Below are 23918 nucleotides of genomic sequence, written 5' to 3' on the forward strand. Positions count from 1 at the left end.
AATAAATAATAAAATTTAAATTATAAAATTATAAAAATTGAAAAAAATAAAAAAATATCAAAATATTTATATTATTAAACTTTTAGGCCTAATTAACTAATTAAAGTCATAAATTTTTATTTAGGACATTAAAAAGACCGGATAGATTCTATTAGCCCAAAAATTTTGTTTTAATTTTAATATTCATTAAATATTTTAAACTTAAATCTATTTTTTATTTATTTTTAGATGTTATAATTACCCACAGCGAATCACAATTTTAATATCTAATCTAATTTAATCTAATATTTGCTCTTGATTTGCTCCGACTTAACTATTATGATGTAAAGGGAATAATCCACATTTATAAAGTGTCCACGCCACCATTGAAAAAGTTAATTTTGAATCTAAATTCGATTTTATTTGTAACAATTTTGTATTAGAATATTAATTTATTCATGATAGTTTGTAAAAGAAGTTTGTATCCCTTGCATGCTGCGTTACTTACTAATTTAATGTATGTGACTTTTGTAATGGATATTAATATAAGATATTTTTTGAACTTTACTTTTATTTGAATTTTTTATTTTATATGATTAACTCAAATAAAAAACAAAAAAATGTATTAGTTATTCGGGGATCAAGGACCCTCGGGAATCCCCTATTATTATTCAGGGAGGAGATGAAGATTCTCTTAAGTAATTCTAACAGGGACGGGAAGAGGACGGGGACATACGTAAAATATCGGGGATTGGGTACGGGGAGATTGGTCCCCTCCCCTCTCCTCCCAATTGCCATCCCTAGTTGCATCTAATTTTAATGGGCCAAGCGGCCCAAGATCAACCATCTGGGCTCTGGCTCATTCGAGACACTCGCGCTGTTTTGAAATCGAGTGACGCTGACGCTAACAGCCCCTCGCACTGTTTTCTAGACTGAAGTCTGGAGAGAATAGAAGATGAAGTAAAATGACGAGTACCAGAATCGTGTTCAGCAACGGCGTCGTTTCGCAGGCCTCCGATACACCGTCAGTTTCAACTTTCCTTCAAGAACGTCGAGGTGCATACACGACCACACGCACTCACAACAACGGCTCGTGTCTCTTATTTTGGGAACGGCATTTACGACGCCTCGCAAGTTCAGCAAGAATCCTCTACAATTCAAGCCCAAATCTTTTGTTCAAATCACCAACACCATCAGGGCTAGAACCAATACGAACACCATCATCGTCATCTTCACTATCAATGTGGGAATCAATGATTAAGTCTTTAGTTAATGATTCAATGAACGAAGCGTTACCCATTGCGTTGAAAGAGAGGAGAGACGGGGAGGAATTGGCGGTTACAGTTCTTGTTAGTGGGGATTACGGGCAACTGAGTGGAATTGAGAATATGGGCAGTGATGATTTTTTGGGGGTGTTTGATGTGTCTGTGCATTTTAGTGGGTATGTGCCTTTTGTGTTTGGCGTTGAGGGAACTGGGGCCCGCTTGGCTCTGGTGGGTCGTGGAAGGGATGTTGCAGAGGCGAAGTATTCGGATTGGGTAAGGTTAGTTTAAGTTTTGAATCGAGCTTACTTGAGATTTGAATTGATTGGTTGTAGTAGTATTGTGTCCTTAAAAATTTTTTTGATTTTGATTCATGTTCATGGAAATTTTGAACCAAAATGAAGGCATTATTAGTTGTTGTTTATTCAATCTTATGCAGGCTCAGGAAGCCTTTGGAGAAGCTGAGGCCACCTTCGGTGACTGAGCTTTTGTTGTCAAATGATGGTGATCAACTGCTGGAAGGCTCGATAACAAACTTTTTCGTTGTTTGTCGTAAGGTGTGTGATTGTCAATCAAATCTTCCGAATCATTGCTGTTGCTTAGTATGAATAGTATCATGAAGTTGAAGTTGAAATATTGCTGGTATGATATGGGGTTGTTAACATTATTAGATATCAGGGGCGATTGAGATTGAGGTTTGGCAGCTGTAGCTTAAAAGTTATAGCACTAAAGTGTTTAGTAAACACTAACTGCCATACCTTGAAAACTATCTATTATATCTTTAGGCTCTTGTCCATTTTTCCCATGGATAGTACTTGGCTCATTCAAGTTATAAATCACAAATGCTTCTGCAAGACTTAATTGATAAGTGGAGTGGAATTTCAAGTTGACATGTGGCTGTGGATTTGATGTGGGCGTTATGTATCAACTATGCACTATAAATTTCATTATTAAATGGTTTTATGAAATATGTTCTTAGGATAACAGTGAAGCAGAAGACAAATTCTTGCAAACTTGCAATAATAGCCATAGTTTTGAAGTGCAAACAGCTCCTATAAGTGATGGTGTCCTTCCAGGAGTTATACGCCAACTAGTTATTGAGTAAGCATACCTTCAGTGGAATTTAACTGTGTACTATTTCGATATGCTTATATGAATTGGTTGGGGTGTATTTTGTCATTGCATTTTTCTTAAATACTTTTTATTCTGTTCAGAGTATGCCGAAGCAAAGGAATTCCAATACGTGAATTAGCTTCATCGTGGTCGCAGCATGAACTCTGGAAAGAGGCATTCATTACAAGTAAATATTCCAGTTCCTTTGATCTTATTGCCCAAAAAAGGTTCGCTTATTTATTACAAATGATTTAACAACCTAGGATTGGGTTTCCACTCACCTATCTTTGAGCGGAATCATATCTCCACACCTTTGCTTATTACTTTTCTCTAACCCCAGGTGTGTTACTATTTAACGTGGTCACTACCATCGGACATAAGAACCTTTCATAAGCTAAGTTACACTAAGAGTAAACACCGACTTTAAGACTGCTTTCTGAACTGTTAATAGGAAATGACTGCTTTCTGAACTGTTAATAGGAAATGACGTGTAGCAATTATGTGCAACCTTTGTAGGTAGATTTTTGAAATTGTTCCAGGGCATCATACCATGGATTTCTGGTGGTTATGTTCATTGTTTCATTGCATCAACACTATGCTCCAGTTGCTAGTAAGACCAACTCTTTATGGTGGTTACTGTTGTATTAAATACTGCCTTTTGATGAGGATTGTAAGTAGATATTTCTTGCAGGTAGCTTGAGAGTTTTGCAGCATGTGGAGTCAATTCAAGTCCCAAAGACATGGGAATTGCAGGAATCGGATTGTTGGAATGACATTGCATGGGAGCAGAAATTGTTTGAGGTGCATGAATTTCTGAGTTTCTTTCTAATTCTAACTGCACTAGTAATTATATTTGAATTACTCCTCATTTTCTGCCGCACACCCTGCATTGTATTGGATGACAGGGAGGTCCTGGGATGATCACAAAAACAATCCAGGTGAAATACAAATTTTCATGCGCTTGCACCAGCCATTGCACTTGATGTGAGGCTGTTTCATATGAAATTATTGCTACCATACACCATTTGCCCTACCCCTCTCTCCTGATTCTGATTCAAATTCTTCACCAAATACAGTAAAATAGAATGAATAACACAATAACTCTACCCGCTCCTCATCTTTCTTTTATTCTTTTAATTTTCATGGCTGTTGGTGAAGCAGGAAGAGATCATGGAGAGAGCAGGACTGGGAGGTTATACATTAAAGAGGTGAATCACTCTGTTTCATTTGATCTGCATGGGAATGGTGGAGGAAACTTTAACACTCTGCTGATTCCAAAGTGGAGCCAGTCACTGGTCTTCATTCACTGCTCGCCTTGTTTGTTTTTGTCACCGCGTGAGGATCCCCAAGTATACGTCCAAACAGAACTGACACCGTCATGGAGATTAAGAAGATGCTGGATTCTTCTTTCATGCATATACATATATTCTTCGTATAATGCTTAAGGCCATGTTTGGATGTTGGATTAAAGGTAGGATTAGACTAATTTAAAGAATAAAAAAATTAATCCAATCCAGAGTTATGTTTGGCTGTCAGGACTAAAAAATTAGTCCAAATTTTAGTCCAACATTCATAGGACTATTAATCCTCATTTTCATATGGGTTTAGATAGGATTAGATATTTGATAGTTTAAATTTGTTACTAGTCACAAATTTATTCAATAATTCATTTTTAACTTTTTTAGAATTTAATATTAAATTAAATTTTTAATTCAATAATTTATTTTAACTAGTATGTAATATATTAAACACAAAAAATAATTCAATATATTTAATTTCAATAATATTAAAATCTAAATATTAAATTTAACAAATAGCAATATGATTTAAAAAATAATATATTATTTAAATAGTTATTTTAGCTTCATTAAATTAAATTTAATAAAGTCTTGTTACCAAACAAAAAACAGCCTAATCCAATTTAATCTAATCCAATCTAATCTTAAGAGTTAATCTAGTTCAATCCGATCTTTCAAATGTAGTCTAAGAGTTAAATTATAGGTTGTATCTTTATCTTTAAAGAATGTTTTACAACCTTTGCTGAAGTCACTGTTACTGAATTTTATGCACATGTAATGGCCCGTCCCCGATTGAGGTTGTGGTTATTGTTGGGCAAAGTATCTATTATCAGGAAAAATTTAGAATACATCAGAGGTAATACAACCAACTAATGTATATATGATATATGTATTTAAATTTAATATAATCATAATTTACATTATAATTTTTTAAAATAAATAAATATATATTATAACATTATTTGTTTATTGTAGGCTGACATGATACCTTAAATGTATTCTAGAAGCTTCTTCTATCATCATCGAGAGCCACTGTTATTTGAAAATTAATGCTTGCCCCCTCAACCTCTCCTTTATTGTTCTAATCAAATATAACTGAGTAGAAATTTTTAATTATTTTTTCAACTGTTTTTTCGGCCGAAATATCGTCAATATTTGATCATGGAAGTATAATTATATACTCTCTATGTACGCTGAAAGTGTCTAATATTTTTAACTCATTTCAAAGTAGATTTAGTGCTAAACTCAAATATTCAAATTACATTGCAAATAGTTGATTTAAGAATTTTTAGTAAATATTTTATTGTAAACATCAATAGAGTTATATTGATAATGATGGGAAAAAGTCCTTTTCATCCCTAGGGTTTCATGCAATAGTTCATTTTATCATTACTTTTTAAACAATAGCTCTAAACATCCTTCTGCTAACTCACCATTGATTTTTTACCATTAACTAGCAATTCATTGAGGGCAAAATAAGATTTTTCATTAATGTGATACAAACTATATTAAAATAAAATTTTTACACAATTAAATAACACTACAAAATATGTAAAATTCATTAATTTATTCTTAAATGCAATCAAAGATGAAATAGTTTGATATAGCCACTAAATAATCATCATAAGTAATAAACCGTAATTAACACAATATTTTTAAATTATTGGGAAAAAAATTCAAAAATACAACTAATTTTGTGTGTGCTTGCACATATTGAATATCTTCTTAATCTTGAACAAATTTTTATTTTGAACTTTACCGCCACTCTTCTTTGATCATTATTATCTCCCCAAGTGCATACTACTATCTGCTTAAGTCCGCTCATAGTGCAATTAAAGAGTATACTTATACAAATATAAAAATTATAATTATTTTTTGTACTTAGATTTAGAGTTTATAAGACTTTCATACCGATAAAAATAGAGAGGAGTGCAAAATAATTACTTGAAATATAAGTTTTTCATATTTTCGGTATTTCTTGTTTAGTGAAATTAGATAAAAATTATTTTTAATTATATGTCAAATTTTATTTTTAAAAAATTTTTGCTTTAATGAAAAATCCATTTTTAATCTCAATGAATTGCTAATAAATAACATTTAACTAATGGTGAATTAATATAATGATATTTTGGGCTATTATTTAAAGAGTATAAATAAAATGGGCTATTGCATGAAACTCTGATGATAAGGGTCTTTTCCCTTATAATGGTAGATAGGCTTTAGAGGCCATTGATTGCATTAAATTCAGAGAGTTTATGAGATAATCAATGAAATAATTTATGTCGTAAATTTCCAGTAAGCTCTAAAGATCCTCAATTTACACGTTTGTGTCGTGATTTTCAAGCCAAAAGATTTCCAATTAGTAGTATACAATCTCATATATTAGATTAAATAAATATATTAATATCTCACCTCCGTTTTCAATGTGTGACATTACAGCCTTCACATGCAACACATTTTATGATAAATTTTGCAATTTATATATTACAAGGAAAAGAAAATTTTTATTAAAGATGAATATTTCGGAACGAAAAAAAAATCACTTCAGCTCAGAAACAGTGTTTTCATTTTACTGTCGGTGACTTCATTTTGTCTTGTCCATGTTTGAAAATTTTAAATAAAAAAAGAGAGAGAGAGAAAAATCAGAGTCCGGTAAAAAAGGGCCAAAAAAAAAAAAAAAAAAAAAAGAGGTGACTGGTCACGTTTTTGTTTTTCGTTCACATTGATTGGTCACTTCACTTTTCCAGTAAAACAAGCACAAGAAACGTGTGTGGGACCGCCTCTGTATGTAAAAAACGTAGGGACCCGCATCAATAAATCAGCCAATCCAACGGCTCTGATCCATAAAACACCACTCCCCAAACAACCCAAAAGATCTACGAGATCACCATCGTCATCATCCTCGCATCTCTCCCTCCCTCTCTTCTCCATCGTCAGATTTTCTTTCTCCTTAAAAACCAAAACCAAAATCAAATCAAATTAAACCAAAAAAAAAAACTATTAAAAATAAACAAATCATAATTCATAACCAATCGCCACCTCCCTCTCCCCCCTTCTCCAAACTCGCGCGCCAAATACAAAAACTCTGGTATCTCGCTCTCTTTATATGATCACAAGTTTATCTTACGATGATTTTTTTTAAATCTTCATTATTTCAATATTTTAGTTTCATGTTTTAAATTTTAAGTTTTGTATAAAATATGTATACATCCATGGTAATAATTGATTATGCGCAAGGATGTTTATGATTATGTGTGTATGTTTTGTATGTGTGTGTGTGTATCTGATGGCGGAAAGATCGAGGGATCATTCGTTGTTATTTTTTATGTTATATATATGCATGTATGTGTGAATCACGTGTACATACATGATGCATGATGCATGATGCATGTGCAATCTAGGGATCGCGTTTTTGAGTTATTTTTGATGAGTCGGTTTTTTTTTGTGATATTTTTTAGGGGATTTTATTGGTCGGAGATGGCGGAAGCACCGACGAGTCCGGCGGGAGGTAGCCACGAGAGCGGGGGAGAGCAGAGCCCGCACGCTGGGGGAGTGAGAGAGCAGGACAGGTATTTGCCAATAGCTAACATTAGCAGGATCATGAAGAAGGCTTTGCCTGCTAATGGCAAGATCGCTAAGGATGCTAAGGATACTGTACAGGAATGTGTCTCTGAGTTCATCAGCTTCATTACCAGCGAGTATGTAATGCAATTCAATTCTATTTCTGTTAATTGCTTTTATTTATTATTAATACTGTTTTCTTTTTGGTGATAATTGGTTGGTCAATTTTATAACAGCGAATTGGTGTGTTTGGAAAGTGTGTAGCTGGCTCGATTTTGATTTGAGAATGTGATGGTGTTTTGGAAAATAAAGGTCCTATAGTTTGGTGGAAGGTGTCAGCTTTGGAAAGTGGTTTTTTTTTGTTTTTTTTCATTTTATCGACTGGATTTTTTTTTTCAAATGAGGGATTTTGTTTTTGTCGAACTTGATAATTGTTTTGGGAAGTTAGATTTTGTTTGGTTGGATAAAGATGTCGTTGATTTTAATAAAAGGGATTTTATTTTGTGGACTGGGTGAATGGTGTTGTTGAAAGTGAAAATTTGTCTTGCGAATTGTGTTTGATGCTTCCAGGAGCTGGCTTTTGTTTTGTGGAATGTGGTTTGTTTGTTTGCAGTTGTTTTATTGGAAGATCTGATTCGGTTTCTTGAAATAGGTTTTTCATTTTTGTCCTGTAGGGCGAGTGATAAGTGTCAGAAGGAGAAGAGGAAGACAATTAATGGGGATGATTTGCTCTGGGCAATGGCAACTCTGGGTTTTGAAGATTATATTGATCCTCTTAAGGCATACCTTATGAGGTACAGGGAGGTAAGATTTCTTTCACTTCTGGCTCCTCCTTTCCTTTAGCTTCATTGATTCCTGTTCTCTTCGAACTCTGAACTTTCCTTGCTTTTATTTGATAGTAACCGAATGCATCATTGACTTTTTGTTGGCTTTTTGTGCAATGCCTTGAGAAGTGTGTTTCCTGAAAATTTCTGACAATTATTGCTTTTTTGTTTCTTTTGGGGACTAAATCTTGCAATAATCACATTGTCATAGATGGAGGTAACAAAACTCTCTTACTCCTGATCATTTATCATTTAATTTATATAGCCTTTATTTCCTGCCTTGTAAAGTTATGAAGCCAACAAATTGAATTTTGACAGGGTGACACCAAAGGATCTGCTAGGGGTGGGGATGGATCTGCTAAAAGGGACACGATTGGAGCTCTGCCTGGCCAAAATGCACAGGTGCAACACTACATAATTCATATGATTCCACTTTGGAATTCCTTTTAGGGGTTCAATTTTTTCTTTACTGGTGGAGTTCTTTTGTTCTGGTTAAATAAATTTTGATCTTATGCTTACTTTATTTTATTTCTCATTGTGGTAAATTTTTCTGCAGTATGCTCTTCAGGGTCCACTCAACTATGCTAATCCCCATGTAACTTTCTCTCTTTTGCATTTGATCAGTTTCTTATTAACAAACTGAAAATAGAAAATTATTAAAAGTTGGAGATGACATATTGTTTGGTTTGCATATTGGTCGCTCATTTTCAATCTGCTTGTGGTTTCTTTAAATAGGAATGTCATAGGTTAATTTGTGTTTCAAATTGCATCCGAATTCAAGTTATATCTCTCCATACCTTGGTTGTTTGTTAACCCTATACATCAAACGTTTGTGCAAAGGAGTATAGGTCTACAAAGTAACCCTATATGGTCATGTTCACCTAGACCCCAGATATATAATTTGAGACTTGTGCCTGAGACCCTTTTGTGTATTGGCTTATTTGTGCTGAGAATAATTCTTTTGCTAATGTTGATTTCTCTACTGCTGGGAATTGTGCGAGTGCTGGTCTCATCTGCATCATGTAAAAAGATAACATGCATAGTTTTTGTAAGAGAAAAAGGTTGAACACTTTAACACATTGCTCTTTCTAAAATTGTCGAAATTTCTCAATCTATATTCTTTTCTGTTTTTCTCTTTTCTAAATGAGAAAGTATGGACTTTAGCTGCTTAAGCCTTCTTATTATAAATAACTGATGAGCAATGCCTATTAGGAGGCGTCTGATCTTTGCGTCAACTAAAGACTGATATAGACTCTAGTGTATCACCTATTGAAGCTAGGGGTGGCAAAACGAATAATCGAATCCTAAACGAATTGGATCAAAGTTTTGTGAATTCGGATTCGATTTATTTATTAAACGAATATTCGGTTCGATTCGTTTAGTTCGTTTAATAGAATTAATAAACAAATCGAATCGAATCCAAATTCGTTTATTAACAAATCGAATTGAATATGAATTCGTTTACAAAAATTAAATAACTAATCTAAACCATAAAATTTTTCATCTCATTTATATATTGTCTTATTATTATTTATAATCACTAGATTAACCTTCAAATTTTAAAAATTTTCATAAATATTTAAGAATAAATAAGTAATTTGATTAAACGAATAATAAACAAATAGATTGTATTCGGTTCGTTTATAACTCATTTATTAAACGAATCTTAAACGAATAAACGAATCAATGTCTTCAAACCCGGATTCGATTCATTTAATTATCGAATCGAATTCACCCATTTATTAAATGAATCAATTTTTTCAAACCCAAACCCATTTAATTCGTTTCGAATCAAATCAAATAAACAAATCCTAACCCAAATTGCCACCCCTAATTTTGAAGTTGAATACTTGAATTGTTCCTCTCATGGATAGTAGATACAAGTAGATTAACATTAATTCCTTGTTAAGTTCTGTTCGAAACTCGTTTGGGCTGTTATGCTGTTGGAATGGATGAGTCATCATAGTGGTAAAGTTATGGATTAGTCTAAATCTGGTGTGGATAAGGCCTTTTCTTTGTATGTTAACTAGCAGCTATGATGCTTCAGTACATAAAAGTTATTCAGGACCTACTTGACTATGAGTCAATTTTGCTGAATGTTCTTCCCATAAAAAACATAATTAATTCTCAATTTATGCCAAATACGGTACAGCTGAAGGGGCATGATTCATACTGATAGTCTGTTTCAAACCACAATCTGGTTTGTGATGGAATTATGGATAAGTGCGTGCCGAAGTTACTTGATGTTGGAGATACCTAGTGTAGTTAAAAGGCTTATGCTTGGAATTTTTTATGTATTGTTTCTTGTTTCTCCCATTTTTTTTTGTTTGGGGGAGGGGTGGGGGGATTGTGCAAATGACCTTCCATTTGTTTATTCACTCCAGTGGTGACTTTATTTTTTTAACATTTGTCTACCACGCTGCTTTGTGAAAAAATTTTGAGTTGTGAAACAGAAATTGGTCCATCGCTTTCTTTTTCTTTTTGTTGTAAGGGAACAAACAGGGGAAGGGCTTGTACTGGAATTTGGTGTTGCATTGGATTCTAATTGTGTTGGTTTCATGCAATTTGACAGGCACAGGGGCAGCATATGATTGTTCCATCCATGCAGGGAAATGAATAAGTGGTTTCTAGCTTCACTGTCACATATTTTATGATTTTAGGGTTGCTCAAATTGTTTAGTTTCAACACCTATAGCATCTTTGATATTAACTTATCTGCTTGATCTGAAGTTCTATATTTTTTCAGATTTTTTTCCTTTTATGTTTGTTGTTGAGGGTGATGGTGATTCGGATTTTTTTCCCTTCGCTTTGTCTTCTACGTGCCCTTATCAACAAAACAACTGTGGTAGTCCGATGATTAGTGCTGTAAATTTGACTCTTTATTTAATAGATGATTGCATGAAACATATGAAGAAAAAGCTAATGATGTACTGAGAATTCTGGTTGGGCATTTTGAAGTCATGTAATTTGGTAGCATCTTCTAATCTCCTCTGCATAAAGACTACAGGCAGCAAATCAATTTAACAGGTTGGGAAACGATTGTCAGTCTTTGCTGATAAGCAATAATGTTAAATAATTTTTCATATCTCCATAGTAGGTTTTCTCAGCAGCAGCATGGAAATTTAGGTGTGTTTAAAACTGTTTAGTACTTTCTGCGGAAATATCTCAGCAAGTCTTTTCATTTCTCAGCAAATCTTATAAATCACTCGACTAGCAAGTGGTCGTATACAATATGATTATTCAACAAATTGTGCATTTTAAACTGCAACAATGAATGTATTTATTTATTGGGTTATTGAAAACCCAAGGCGACCAGCATCAGCATGCAAGTGAGCTCACTCAACCAACGTTTCAATAAAGGGCACCAAACGCTACGAACATATATATGTGGCCAATTGTTCGAATCAACAACTCACAACTCTCTCAATCAAGGTAGTAGTAGGCAACCCGCGCGTGACACTTGTTTTTTTCGTCACTGGAAGAAAGGGTACCACGTTAGAAGCACGTGAGTTGTGATAATAGAGTAATAGACACAGAGAGAGAGAGAGATTTCCAAGCGAGCGTGTTGTGTGCGCAGCAGTAGTAGTAGTAGTAGTAGTACAAGAAGTCACAACTAGTTACTAATTTAATTATCTAGTGTCTCATGTACTCATCCTGTCCTGTCCACTCTCCCCACGACGTGACCATCATTTGTTGTTTGCACGAGCTCGCCAGCTCAACCACCATCACCAAACATCAACACCAATTTTTGTTGCATGCTTGTATGTATGTATGTATGTATGGATGGATGGATGGATGGATGGTGTTATATACAATTATGTTAAACAGAGAGCAGGTGGGGTGGGTGTTCTTTTTTGCCAACTTAGACCCCATGAGAGTGGGAGTGTCCAGTTCACACCACTCACTATGAGTATGTATGACCCCCATTTGAGGCCCTCCCTCAACACAATTCAATAATAACTCCTTTTTTTTTTTTTCTTTATCACCATGTTCGACATTCATTGATGGTCAAAGTTTCTGCATATATTTTTGGTATTAAATCCCAAGACCAAATAGATAAGGGAAATGGTTTTGATGCCTGCAGTATTACAGCTGGCCACGTTTTAGTTTGCAGAGAGTGGAGAGGAGGATCGATCAAGATTTGTGACCTGGCCTGGCCACCCTCACCTCACGTGCCCATTGCTTTGTGGTCTTGTTGAGCTTGCAAATACAAAAAAAGTGCTTTCATTCGCAGCGCCAGTGAGAAACGTTGAGCGGAATCAATATGTCAACGTGAAATGATTAATAAAGCAATATATCACCAAGCCATCGCCACCATGCTTCCTCCTTTATTCTCTTGTTTTATAATTTCAGTTTTTAAGTAACACACACACACACACACACACACACACATAAAAACTTCACGAGCGAGCTAGCTAATGAATTTATATACATGCACATGAAACGCACTTGTCTTCATGCATGTACCAATTTCTTGCCTCACAATATGAATTTAATTATGGGATTTTTATTGTCATCTGGAGATACTTTTGTAGGTATTTGGTGTAACTCTAAAAACCAAAAAGCTTATAATCACAAATGTCAAAGTTTACAACTCTTATTTTCCTCGTGAGTTTTTTCACACTTTAAATTATAAATTTTAAAACTGAGAATCCGTTTCGGATGTAAGGGCTCAAAACTGATCGAATTTACTTCCAAAAACATCTGAAAATAAATTAACTTCAACTAGTGCATGCATGAGTGGGGAGTCAAACTTCTCTTCGCATGAGTTATTTGTTAACTGTGCATCATCACATACTGTCTAAGTAGATGTCAACAAGTACTCTCATCAATAAATTTAAAATAATTAAAAGTAAATATGTGATGATATAATAATTGATGATGGGGTGATGACGCAACATCACTTGAGACTTTCCCAACAATTTATTCGGTGAAAAAAAAAATAGAATTATCGATTTTCTTTGAGGACTTTATTTAGTCAATGTAAAATCACGCACCTAATTACTCGATTGATCATTTTGCTTTGGTGTCTGACACAGTCAACGGAAACCTTTGACTGCATCCATTTCTTGGCTGTGTGCAGTGTGCCTCGACTCGCTTTATTCTGCCTAAGCTTTTTAAAGAGTATCTTAAACTATATTTTTATTACTTTATCGAACAATCAAATAAGTACTTTTATTATTATGGTATAGTTCAAAAAACAAAGACTACTTTATTTTTTTTTAATAACATATCCGATCAGTGTAAAATCTAAGTTCCTAAATAGTTCTCAAATGATACAGTTTAATAAGGATTTGATCAAAAAGCTAATAAATTTATTTGACTGACTTCTACTTCGAATTCAAAATGTCAATGAGTTTATACTGCTGAGAAAGGAATAGGATCAATGATTATGTTTTCTTTTAGGAGATATCGCCGTTACAATTAAAACTTTATTATTATTATTATTATTATTATGTGTGTGTATGTACAAGATTTATCTAAAAAATTATAACTCAAAATGTATGTTATTATAGTGGACATTAATGTTGTTTTTAGTAGATTTTGGATGTGTGAGTGAAAGCTCCAAAACTTAACTGAGAATAATGAATTTATTTTTGTTGGGACTTAGAGTGCCTCACTTGGTTGGGGTGTACATATTGTTTTGGTTTATGCGTTGAAGGAAGAGTGTGAGGATGATAAATATGGTGAGAGGTTTGGATTTGGTCTCAAAGAGCTTGCCAAGTCACCTTAGCCTGCAAAACAATGAAAAAAACGTTAGAGGTGCAGTCGGGATGGCCAGCAACCACGCTTTGACCCTCAAGTCAAATTTGGGTTATATCAAGTTAGAGAGCTAGCATGCTCTCAAAAACGATGGCTGGAAGCGGAAGAAACTTCAACCTTTGTGGTGTGTGTGTTGGTTATATTGATAAAAATAAAAGCTGGCCATTTTATAAGGAGTATCCGGACTGCCATGCCACCTGGCATTCTTTACTGGCGTGTCAAAGATATTTTTGTCTTTCACACGTGTGACCATTTGGGTATATCAGGACATGCGCGGAGAATAAGTTTGAGGTGCATACATATTAACTTATGTTAGGAGTAGATGGGTGGTCCGACATAACTTTAATGCAACTGTTGGGGATTTGCAGGCATGGCATGAGAGGACTGGACAGGTGATTCCAACTATCCTACTAACAACTTTTTTTGGCGTATTTGCAGGTGTGACAAGTTGTTGTTCCCTCTTTTTTAACATAATGTTCTCTCGCTGATTCTTTTTTCAGAATTAGAAATCTTTTATTACCCGATACCTTCTTTGAATTTTTTTTTTTTGACCTTTCTACCCTTGCGTAGTGTATCCCAAGTACCCTTCAAAATACTTGGGATACCCAGCATAACCCAAAATCTTTTTGATGGCCTATTTTTTTATTATAAAACTTAATATCAACACGTAGCACTTTATTATTGGGCCTTCCACTTCTTCCCCAAACAAATGTTATAATTTTATTCGTTCACTCTTTAGAAGTTTTATGTCTTATGAGCCGTAACATTACTATTGTATGATAATTGAGGATAGGGAAAACATAATCTTTTATGTCGTCTTTTGTTTCCTCTCATTTTTTTAAAGAATTTATTAATATATAAATTTGAGTATAAAAAATGAATATTTAAGTAGTAGGTGACTTTACTTATGTTATACCATCTAGATAATCTGTAAGTCCGGGATCACAAGTTATTATAAAATCACGTCACATGTGTAACTATTGATTATGTAACAGGTAAAACTATTCACTGTATCAATTTCTTGTAAATATATATTAGAGGTAAGTGTCGTTTTACTTCACAGAATTTGAACCAATTAGAAGGTTAATCTTGATATTCTGAAAAATGAACCAAAACACCAATATTCTCGTATCTCTACTTATTTTCACCAACTGCACGTCAATCTCGTTTGAATTTTATGTTAAAAATTTTACGCGACCGTGTAAGTGAGAGAATTTTCTAGAGGCAATGATGCAAATCAAAAGTAATTAACAAACGTGGATCATGAAAAGAAATATATATAGTTGAAAATAAAGTTTGGGCAAATCCCAAAACAAGATCAACAATTCAATCGTCATGGAATCCAATTAACAAATTAAACCGCGTTGGCATACGTTATCAGCCAAGTCATTAAGGAAGCAAACGTGGCTTCAATTAATTTAGGCCCAGCCGGCCGGCTCCTTGATTGGTGCCTTCAATTTTCTTCGAAATCACATGGTGATGTGAAACAACAAGCACCAAATGGGACAGCACCACAAACCGATGTGCGTGCAAATCAAATTATCAATCATCAATTATCAACAATCACTTTCTTAGAATTCTCCGATTGTTATTCAAATTAATATGAAACTTTGTGAAAAACACTTCATACCAGTTGCATGATGGACTCAATTTTCTTGATTCCTAAGCATCGTATTACTAAAAGGAACATTCTATTGGACCCCTCATAATAGTCAACAATAACAATCTATTTGTCTTTTTTTTTTTTCCTTTAATGACAATTCTCTTTCTTAACTAAAATATTTGTTCGAAAAAAATCAATCAATAGAACCATTAACGTGGATTGTAGTCATTCATCTCTCTTGACCCTTTTAAAGAAGATGGGGTATGTAAAGCTTAAATCAGTTTTTCAGCTGCTACCTCTCTGCGAATTTGAACACCGACGGCCAATTGAATAAAACTACTTAAAAATCACTTAGCCTCCGTTTGATATAATTTTTCAATTAGAGTTTATTTAAATAAAACTTTTATATAAAAAAATAGTTATATAATTGTCAAGGAGAATTTCTAAAAAAAATTATAAATTATCTAAATAGATAAATTTCTAAAGTTAGGTTTTGAAATAAATGAAATAATATTGTAAAATAAATAATGGGCTTTGAGACAATTTAACTTTCTAAAAAGTTTTCCAACATTTATTTCTAAAGACTCAACTTTGAGCTTTGCTATTAATTCTCAAAAGCTCTACTCAAGATGCATCCAAGTAGCATAAAAATTTTTGAAAAGAACTTTTGGAATTAAATAAACACTCATGTTTGTTAGATAAGTCATACTAAATTTGTACTTATTTTGGCATATAAGACTCATTTGAAACTGCTTTTAGGAGGCTCAAAAGTGATTTGAAAAGCGAAAAACAAATTTTGGTGTTTGGTAAAAATTTTTAGAATCACTTTTTGCAAAATCACCTCATCCTACAATAGATTCTGAAAAGCACGAAATGAGTAATTTTTCAAAATCTAATTTTAAGAATCAATTTTATACTTAATACAATTCTATATATATCCTCATATATATATATATATTATAAAAATCTAAAATTATCTTTATTAATTAGGAAATAAAATCATTAAGAGAATAAAATTATCCTTACTAACTTTAAAGAGATTATTATTATTACCAATTATGTTGAGATAATAAAATAAAAAAATTAATAATATAAAATACTTATTTTAGTTATCAATTATTATATGTACACACACAAAAATGTACATGTTAATAGATGTTTAAATAAATTGTATTCAATATTATATCTAATTTAGTCATTTATATTCTTGTAACAATTTAACAGTAAGATTTACTAAACACATAAAACTATTTTTAAAATTCACAGCATTTTTAAAAATAAAATTTACCAAACATTTAACAAATTCTCTTTACGGCTGATTATTTTTACAGCACAATTAATCACAATAATTTTAAAAGGTACAACATTATCAAATTGGTCCTTAGAGGACTTATATAAGAACAATATATATAGAAGTGTTTTTTTAATAAATAATTAATTGAAGTGTTATTATCCTGGAAAAATTGACATTAAGAGAGATATACTAGATAGCTATTGATGAAAATTATCAATAGACTTATATAGTTCATTTCGATATAATTGTTCAAATAAAACTTATTTAAGTATAGATTGTATTAAAATAATTTAAGTTATTTAATTGTTAACGAGAACTTTGTTATTAAAAATTATAAAATTATTTTAATAAATTTTTTAAAAAAATTATGTTAGAAAATAAATGAAATAAAATTATAAAATAAAGAAAAAATATTTTAAATATTTTAATATTTTTAAGAAAAAAATATTTTAAAAAAATTTTAACCCCTTATCTTAAAAATTTAAAATTTAAATTTTTATAAATAAAAATAAAATGACTTATTTAATCTTCAACATTGACTTGACGACTGCAGACGACTGAAAATTAGCATTTAGCACTTAGCAGCAGAGGCTGAGGACGGAAGGACATTAAAGTGGGGCCCACGCCACACTGAAGGCTGAGTGGGTCCACGTGATCGAGCAGAAATACTGTAAGATCTGCTGCCTTCATCTGACTTTGACCCTTTCGTTCCTTCCAAAATCCTTTTTACTTAAATAACCACCAAATGCTCTACAGTACTCTGTTAGATGCCATGTCATTGTCGGCAAATCTCCTTTTGCCACGTTGCTTTTATCTGGGCCTCTGTGTTAATTGTTGAGGTTTAAATTTCTTGATATGTATGGGTATGTATTTTATATAATTAATGTAATAATATAAGTCTCATTTATATATTTGATTGTAAATATTAATATAATATCTGTTCTAATAATAACTATAAATATATGTATAATATAGTAATTTAATGTACAATCAGTATTAAAAAAAATAACGAGTTGTTGAGGTGGCATTTATGCGTCTCACTTGTCTCAACTATGCCAAATGGTATATACTATAATATATATGGAAATACAGTAAAAACACTTTCACATTAAAACACGCAAATGATTAATAAAAACTAGGAGTTTGAATCATTTAATGCAGAGGTGATAATTTAGATTTGGTTATTAAGAGTTATTTCTTAATTATGTCCAAAATTTTAAGCGCTATTATTTTTTATTTATTAATTGTGTTATGTTCGTGTCACCTGTTTAACATATTTTTAATACTTATTTTAAATTTCATTTACTTAGCATACTCTTTATTTATTTTTTAAATATTTAAAAAGTAAAATTAATATTTATCACAAGTATTAAGTTGCTACATAACTGTATAATTAGCATGTATCATTTAATAAATAAGGCGTGCTACAAATTGATTGCCAAAAATGTGTAAAATATCAAGTTGATATTTGTTCTAAGCATTTTGTCACTTAGTAAACCTGACTTATGCTGCGTTTACTTTTTGGATTGGAGTGTAAATCTTGAGGAGTGGGAATCCTTGGATTAGGAGTGTGAAGTGGGAGTGAGAGTATGGTGTTTACTTAGACTAAATGAAAGTATAGATTGTCAATCAGAATCCCAATTATTTGTTTACTTTGTCTTGGATTGGGAATAAATTGTTTTAAATTATAATTTTATCCTTATGTACAGAATTATAATTTGTAATTAAAAAATTAATAAAAAATATATTTGGAAAATAAAATAAATATTTTATTATATTTATAAATTAATAATAATTACTAATATTCTTAATTATGTAAATCATAATTTTTTATTAATTTTAATTTAAATTATGTGAATAAAAATTATTAATAATAGCAACACAAATGAAATATTATTATTGATAATATAGTACAAAATTAATATTTTTTTAGAATAAAATATTTATTATTATTAATTAAATAAATAATTAATATTTATTAAAATTAATGTTTAATATTATTAATTTAAATATAATATTTATTTATTTTTATTTTATTAAATTTAATAAAATAAATATGATATAATTATTATTTTTAATAAATATGATATTATTTATTTTATTAAATATTATTTATTTATTTTAATTTTAATTATAAAGATAAAATGGGAAGAGGGGGGAGTGGATTCCCACTCCCACCTCCCCCCATGGGAGTGGGATCCCACTCCCCACTCTAAAATTAAGTGGGACCCACGGATTCCCACTCCCACTCTTTCTTTTTTTATGGTAAGTAAACACTGGAGTAGGGGAAATTCATACTTTACACTCCCACTCCAACAAGTAAACACTACCTTAATGTATTCACTTTTACATTTATTTGTTTCAGTAAATTTTATTTTTTTAAATTTTTGCTTTTATCGTATAATTTGTATATGCATGCAATGCAATCTGAAGTAACACGCAGGCGATTATATTTTTAGGACATCTGAAACTTACGTGGCGATGTCGGAAACAACCGGCCGTATCATCATCATCACATTCGCCAACTCTACATGTTCTTTAGGACTGCACGTTCACGTCGTCGGGTACGTTAAGTTCGTTTGCAATTAATCTGTGGGTCCCACAGGTTTAATTGAATTGAATGTACGGTCTTTTTAGCTGTCTTTTTTTCCTGTATTAGCGCCCTTCGGTTTTTCCATTTTTTTTTGCCATTTACCACCACCACCTTCTTCCCTTACGCCCGTGGGCCCACGTGCTCGTTTTTCATTTTCAATGGAATTTTGCAAAATTCACGAAAAATATTTCGTTATAAGCGATGCACATATACATTCACATCATAATATTTTTTACTCTCTGAGAAACAACATGGGCAATTAATTTATCCTTATATGAAATCAAACAAAAAGAACAGGTACTAAAATTTAAAACAATTAATGGAATATTCAAGGGAAGTAGAAAAAAAAATGCCTAGTATAGTTGCATTGTAATTTTCCTGAAGTTTCTAGGTAACGTTGTCAGCCGCCTATTTATTTTTATTTTTCATTAAAAAAACCCCAAAAACCATAGATATGAAAAGGAAAAATTTTATGTAATAATTATAAAACCATTAAAATAGAATTAGTTTTTATCGTAAAAAGGTAATCAATGTGTCCTTTTTGTTAATAGCTCCAGTAATCGAGTGTTTAAACTCAATCACAACAATATTCAACTGAGAAACAGAAGCACGTACGAATGTATTTTATACGTACATAAGTGTAAAAAATGTCAATATATATATATGTGCTTGTGTAATTGTGTTTGTGTATAATGTAATGTAATCACGTTCACAAAAACTCACAAGTCGTAAGCCAAATAAAAGTCTATCTGTCTACCATTTGCCTCTCTGTCCTCTGTGTTTTTTTCTTTTTTTTCTCCATTTCTTTATTCCCCATCTTCTCTCCTTATATCTCTTGCTTCCTCTCAGTATCTTCTCTCCCACTCTAAACTAAAGTTGCCCTCTTTATTTCTCCCTCCACAGTTCGGTTTTATTAGGGGTTTTAGCTATGAGCAGCAACAGCAGCAGCAGCAATATTGGGCAGTTCGGTGACACGACACTGACCAAAGTCTTTGTCGGAGGCTTGGCATGGGAGACTCCCAGAGAAGCCCTGAGGGAACACTTTGACAAGTACGGTGACATCCTCGAGGCCGTCATTATCTCAGACAAGCTCACCGGCAGATCCAAGGGCTACGGATTTGTATGTTTCATTTCTTGTTGCATTAATTATCTGCATGCATGATGCAATGGCCCTTAAAATTTATGTGTGTGTGTGTGTATAAATATGTATAGGTTACGTTTAAGGAACCTGAAGCCGCTAAGAAGGCTTGTGAGGACGCCACGCCGATCATCAACGGCCGCCGAGCCAATTGCAATCTGGCTTCTCTCGGCGCACGCCGCCCGCGCTCGGCTTCCGCCACCCCTCCTCAACAAGGTAATGCAATGCAGCTTCAGATGCATGGGGCTTATTTTGCTCTGTGCTTTTTTTTTTACTTTTTTACTTTTTTTTTTTGGTGGGGTTCTGTTCTGATACATATGAAACATTATTGTGATGTAAATTCGTGAAGGATCCAATGTAGGACCGAGGTCCACGTCATCTGCACCAGCAAATCATGTGCAGTGGTACTATCCTGCGGGGACTCCTGCGACGCCGTTTCATCATCATCAGCATCATCAGGCCGTTCCTTTTTATGGGTATGTAATATATATCAATAGTGTCCCCACTTTTTCTCTTGTTTATTATTCTTTGTTGGGCTGGGGTGTATTTTATGAAAATGGATTGTGTCTTACGGGATTACTTCTTCTGTCCAGGTACTCTCCCACCTGCATTGCAACTGATGTCAGTTACAATCAACATGTAAGTTGACGGAACGATACTCGCATGATGGTTTCATGTGTCCTCACCGACCTACCACTGATGCAAAATCACATGGGCTTTAGTTTTTTCTGTAATGTTTATTATAAAATTAATTCTGGTGATCAATCATGAAGGACCCACTCAACCGTTAATCTCCCACTCCCATCGTCCACACTAATTACATTATAATCATTCATTACTCCTTGGCCTTGCTACCCGTTGGGTAGATCAGACGGTTAAGAATCACTATTCAATCACATCTCTTCATTATTTTTCTTGTTTCATTTACACTACATATATTTTGTCTATTAGGTTACAAATTTCAAATTAAGAGTCATAAATACATTTTGTCATATTTTATGTTTTGTTTCACCTTTCATATTTGTGTTCGTATTCTAACATTGAATTCGTTTGTTGTATTCTCTGCGGTGATGGTACACAGAAGCTGAGCTACACCGGTGGGTCCTACGTGAACGGGCATTTCCCACAGATGTATCCGGGGCAACCTATCGTGGGTGCCACCAATACACTGATGCCAATATACCCTCTTTATCACTTCCATCAATCACAGACAATGGGCCTACCGGCCCATATCTTCCCACCAACCACTGCGGGCCACATGACAACGGTGCCAGCCATCATATCAAAACCTGCATCAATCGCTCCCAACACAGGTGCGTTAGCGTTGCATTGATTTATTATTATACAACCGGCCGCACTTGATTGCATGTACTAACCTAGTAAATGGCTAAAATAAGACACAAGGGGGAACGTGCAGCATCATTGTGTCACGCGACCCCGGCCAGGGTTGAATTTGGACCCATTTGCCAGCCTGGCCTCTCTAGGAAACCCACATGGCCTAAAATGACTAACGTATCCTTTTGTTGTGGGTTTCACTTTCGTTTCGCATGCCCCATCTATCTTTTAATACAAATTTTTTTTGAAAAATTCAAATAATTCATAATCTATTTCAAGTGATTTGATGGATAAAAATTATAAACGATATCTTCTTAAGTTTGTAGTTAAAGTATTTTTTTTTCTTTTCCATTTTAGCCTTAGTTTGATAAATATATGAACGTTTTCCTTAGCAAAAAACCCAATGACCTAAAGATATTGATGGATATTTCATATTTGCATCCCATAATGTTAATTGCATGCACTTGGGCATGTGCCATAATCAACTTGCAATGAGCGACTTTTGAAAACCCATGTCGAGATCGTGATCAAGATTCAAGAACCTCTACAGCTTTTGCCTTGTTGCCAACTCTTTAATTGTTGCTTAAATAATTTTGTTGTTGATAGTGTATGGTGATAATGATACATGTGAGGCAATTACTAATTATACGATTAAAAATAAAAACTGATATTACAGAAACAGTTTGCTTGGCTGTGGAGTAGGTACTACAGTTGGAGCAAGGGGTCCTCATCACCATCGTCATCATCAATTAAGACTTAAAAAAGTTGGTTAAGTTGGCAATAACATGCAAAGAAAGGAAAAGGGTGGAAGAATAAGAAGCTGCTTCAGAGCAACACTATTATTATCTGATCTGTTGTGGCTCGTCTTTCTTTCTTTCTTTCTTTTTCTTTTTTAATTAATTTCTTTCTTTCTAAATTTAATTTATTATTATTCTTAGGTGTTTGATCATAAGAAGATATTCTTTCATTCTCTTTTCTATCTCTAACATCTAAGCCTGAGCTGTGAACCATTAATTAAACGAACTTGAAAACCGATAAAAAAAAGAATGTAAGGGAGCAGTTATTTATCATGCATGTATGAATATGTATGCATGTCTTTCTTTAGCCCATGTCTTATGGGTTATTGCTTTCGATTCATGGCTTCAAATTCATTAATACGAACGGGCAAAAGTTAAGTTGAAATGGGCTCCCTTTGAAATTTATCCACATAAAGTTGGGTTTGGGCCACAGTTAACGAAGCAGTTTGTGGCCGCACGCACATTAAGTTGATGTGCAAATTGCCATGGTATCTATAAAAATCAGTGCGTACATGTGTAATTGCAATAGCCTGAAAAGTAAAATCTAAATGGCAAAGAATGTGCTCTACATTTTGCGACACATATTGATTTCAGTCTTTGAATCTCCGTTTGGAAAATGAAAGGTGGAATCCTTTAGATTTCTTTTATAAAACTGATCCCAACAGACTACAGTCCAAGTCCAGAGCGAACGAGTCAATTTGTGTGTAGATTCCACCTTACAAGTTATAACCCAATTTGTCAAAAGAGTTGTCAACTCAACCATTGTGCTTTAGATTGTCGGATATAAGTTGGATATTTTAAAGGAAAATGACATTCACACCACGTTAAGCCCCACGGTAAGCCTCGAACGCAACGTTTTGTTTATCATACATATTGTCACCGTTACGCATTGACTTGTCAACACACACGCACTGTTCGCAAGCATCATTCACAACACCTCTCTCTCACGGCACACGCTCTCTCCCTCTCTCCCTCACGACTCACTGCCCCAAATCTCATCAAGCCCCCCCTCCCCCCCTCCTCCTCACCGGGGTCGGAAAAAGGGTTCTCCCCCCCCGCCTCTGCCGCTGCTTGCTCGAGGGGAAGGATGGTGGGGAAGGAAGGAAAGTATCATATTGAGTGAAGAAAAAAAAGAAAGAAGACAGGAGAAACAGACAGAGAAGTAAGAGGGAGAGAAAGGACGGGTTCCGCTAGAAAAAAATTATTAAAAGAGGGATAAAGGAATAAAGCGACAAAACAAAGAAAAATTTGATGCTAGGATGAATAGAGGACAGGCATAGAAAAAAGAGAGCAGAAGTGTAGAAAGCATAGAGAGTAGGACCATGTGAATGAGACGATTAACGACGACAGGATAAGCAT

The 23918-nt window shown here is 33.4% G+C and overlaps 3 protein-coding genes across 11 annotated transcripts; all 3 read left to right on the forward strand.

Annotated features, from left to right (window-relative positions):
- The first annotated feature begins 891 nt into the window (after window positions 1-891).
- On the forward strand, window positions 892-3961 carry LOC18044733. 6 transcript variants are annotated; one of them, XM_006436134.2, is made up of 7 exons: window positions 892-1522; window positions 1681-1798; window positions 2221-2342; window positions 2456-2541; window positions 3046-3155; window positions 3260-3292; window positions 3516-3961. In XM_006436134.2, exons 1-7 carry the CDS (start codon window positions 945-947, stop codon window positions 3564-3566), a joined length of 1098 nt encoding a protein of 365 aa, XP_006436197.1. In that variant the 5' UTR covers window positions 892-944; the 3' UTR covers window positions 3567-3961. The 6 variants fall into 6 exon arrangements, with proteins under 6 accessions (XP_006436197.1, XP_024041023.1, XP_024041024.1 ...); XM_024185255.1 differs by lacking the exon at window positions 3260-3292; XM_024185256.1 differs by lacking the exons at window positions 3260-3292; window positions 3516-3961 and adding an exon at window positions 2871-2964 and having other exon boundaries at window positions 3046-3132.
- A 2529-nt stretch (window positions 3962-6490) lies between these two features.
- On the forward strand, window positions 6491-10797 carry LOC18044734 (nuclear transcription factor Y subunit B-10). 3 transcript variants are annotated; one of them, XM_006436137.2, is made up of 7 exons: window positions 6492-6740; window positions 7111-7350; window positions 7888-8017; window positions 8249-8254; window positions 8356-8439; window positions 8594-8632; window positions 10610-10797. In XM_006436137.2, the coding sequence occupies exons 2-7, from the start codon at window positions 7130-7132 to the stop codon at window positions 10655-10657; spliced, it is 528 nt and encodes a 175-aa protein (XP_006436200.1). In that variant the 5' UTR covers window positions 6492-6740; window positions 7111-7129; the 3' UTR covers window positions 10658-10797. The 3 variants fall into 3 exon arrangements, with proteins under 3 accessions (XP_024041776.1, XP_006436200.1, XP_024041777.1); XM_024186008.1 differs by lacking the exon at window positions 8594-8632 and having other exon boundaries at window positions 6491-6740; XM_024186009.1 differs by lacking the exons at window positions 8249-8254; window positions 8356-8439; window positions 8594-8632; window positions 10610-10797 and adding an exon at window positions 8113-8220 and having other exon boundaries at window positions 6493-6740.
- Window positions 10798-19999: 9202 nt separating this feature from the next.
- Window positions 20000-22620, forward strand: LOC18044735 (probable RNA-binding protein ARP1). Of its 2 annotated transcripts, none has more exons than XM_024186358.1 (6): window positions 20000-20409; window positions 20502-20643; window positions 20777-20903; window positions 21021-21066; window positions 21509-21740; window positions 22465-22620. In XM_024186358.1, the coding sequence occupies exons 1-6, from the start codon at window positions 20218-20220 to the stop codon at window positions 22533-22535; spliced, it is 810 nt and encodes a 269-aa protein (XP_024042126.1). In that variant the 5' UTR covers window positions 20000-20217; the 3' UTR covers window positions 22536-22620. The 2 variants fall into 2 exon arrangements, with proteins under 2 accessions (XP_024042126.1, XP_006436202.1); XM_006436139.2 differs by having other exon boundaries at window positions 22445-22496.
- Window positions 22621-23918: the final 1298 nt, after the last annotated feature.

Source organism: Citrus clementina, unplaced genomic scaffold (genome assembly GCF_000493195.1).
Source record: "Citrus clementina cultivar Clemenules unplaced genomic scaffold, Citrus_clementina_v1.0 scaffold_4, whole genome shotgun sequence".
In the NCBI taxonomy this organism is placed as follows: Eukaryota; Viridiplantae; Streptophyta; class Magnoliopsida; order Sapindales; family Rutaceae; genus Citrus; species Citrus x clementina.

What these genes read in the sequence shown, in the direction of transcription:
- LOC18044734 (XM_006436137.2), top strand. Translation starts at nt 7,130, where the DNA reads ATGGCGGAAGCACCGACGAGTCCGGCGGGAGGTAGCCACGAGAGCGGG. An exon ending in ATCAGCTTCATTACCAGCGA is followed by an intron (nt 7,351 to 7,887) that starts GTATGTAATGCA and finishes TTTGTCCTGTAG; the next exon opens with GGCGAGTGATAAGTGTCAGA. An exon ending in TCAACTATGCTAATCCCCAT is followed by an intron (nt 8,633 to 10,609) that starts GTAACTTTCTCT and finishes GCAATTTGACAG; the next exon opens with GCACAGGGGCAGCATATGAT.
- LOC18044735 (XM_024186358.1), top strand. Translation starts at nt 20,218, where the DNA reads ATGAGCAGCAACAGCAGCAGCAGCAATATTGGGCAGTTCGGTGACACG. An exon ending in CAGGCCGTTCCTTTTTATGG is followed by an intron (nt 20,904 to 21,020) that starts GTATGTAATATA and finishes TCTTCTGTCCAG; the next exon opens with GTACTCTCCCACCTGCATTG. An exon ending in ATGTCAGTTACAATCAACAT is followed by an intron (nt 21,067 to 21,508) that starts GTAAGTTGACGG and finishes GATGGTACACAG; the next exon opens with AAGCTGAGCTACACCGGTGG.
- LOC18044733 (XM_006436134.2), top strand. Translation starts at nt 945, where the DNA reads ATGACGAGTACCAGAATCGTGTTCAGCAACGGCGTCGTTTCGCAGGCC. An exon ending in ATACGCCAACTAGTTATTGA is followed by an intron (nt 2,343 to 2,455) that starts GTAAGCATACCT and finishes TATTCTGTTCAG; the next exon opens with AGTATGCCGAAGCAAAGGAA. An exon ending in GGGAGCAGAAATTGTTTGAG is followed by an intron (nt 3,156 to 3,259) that starts GTGCATGAATTT and finishes ATTGGATGACAG; the next exon opens with GGAGGTCCTGGGATGATCAC.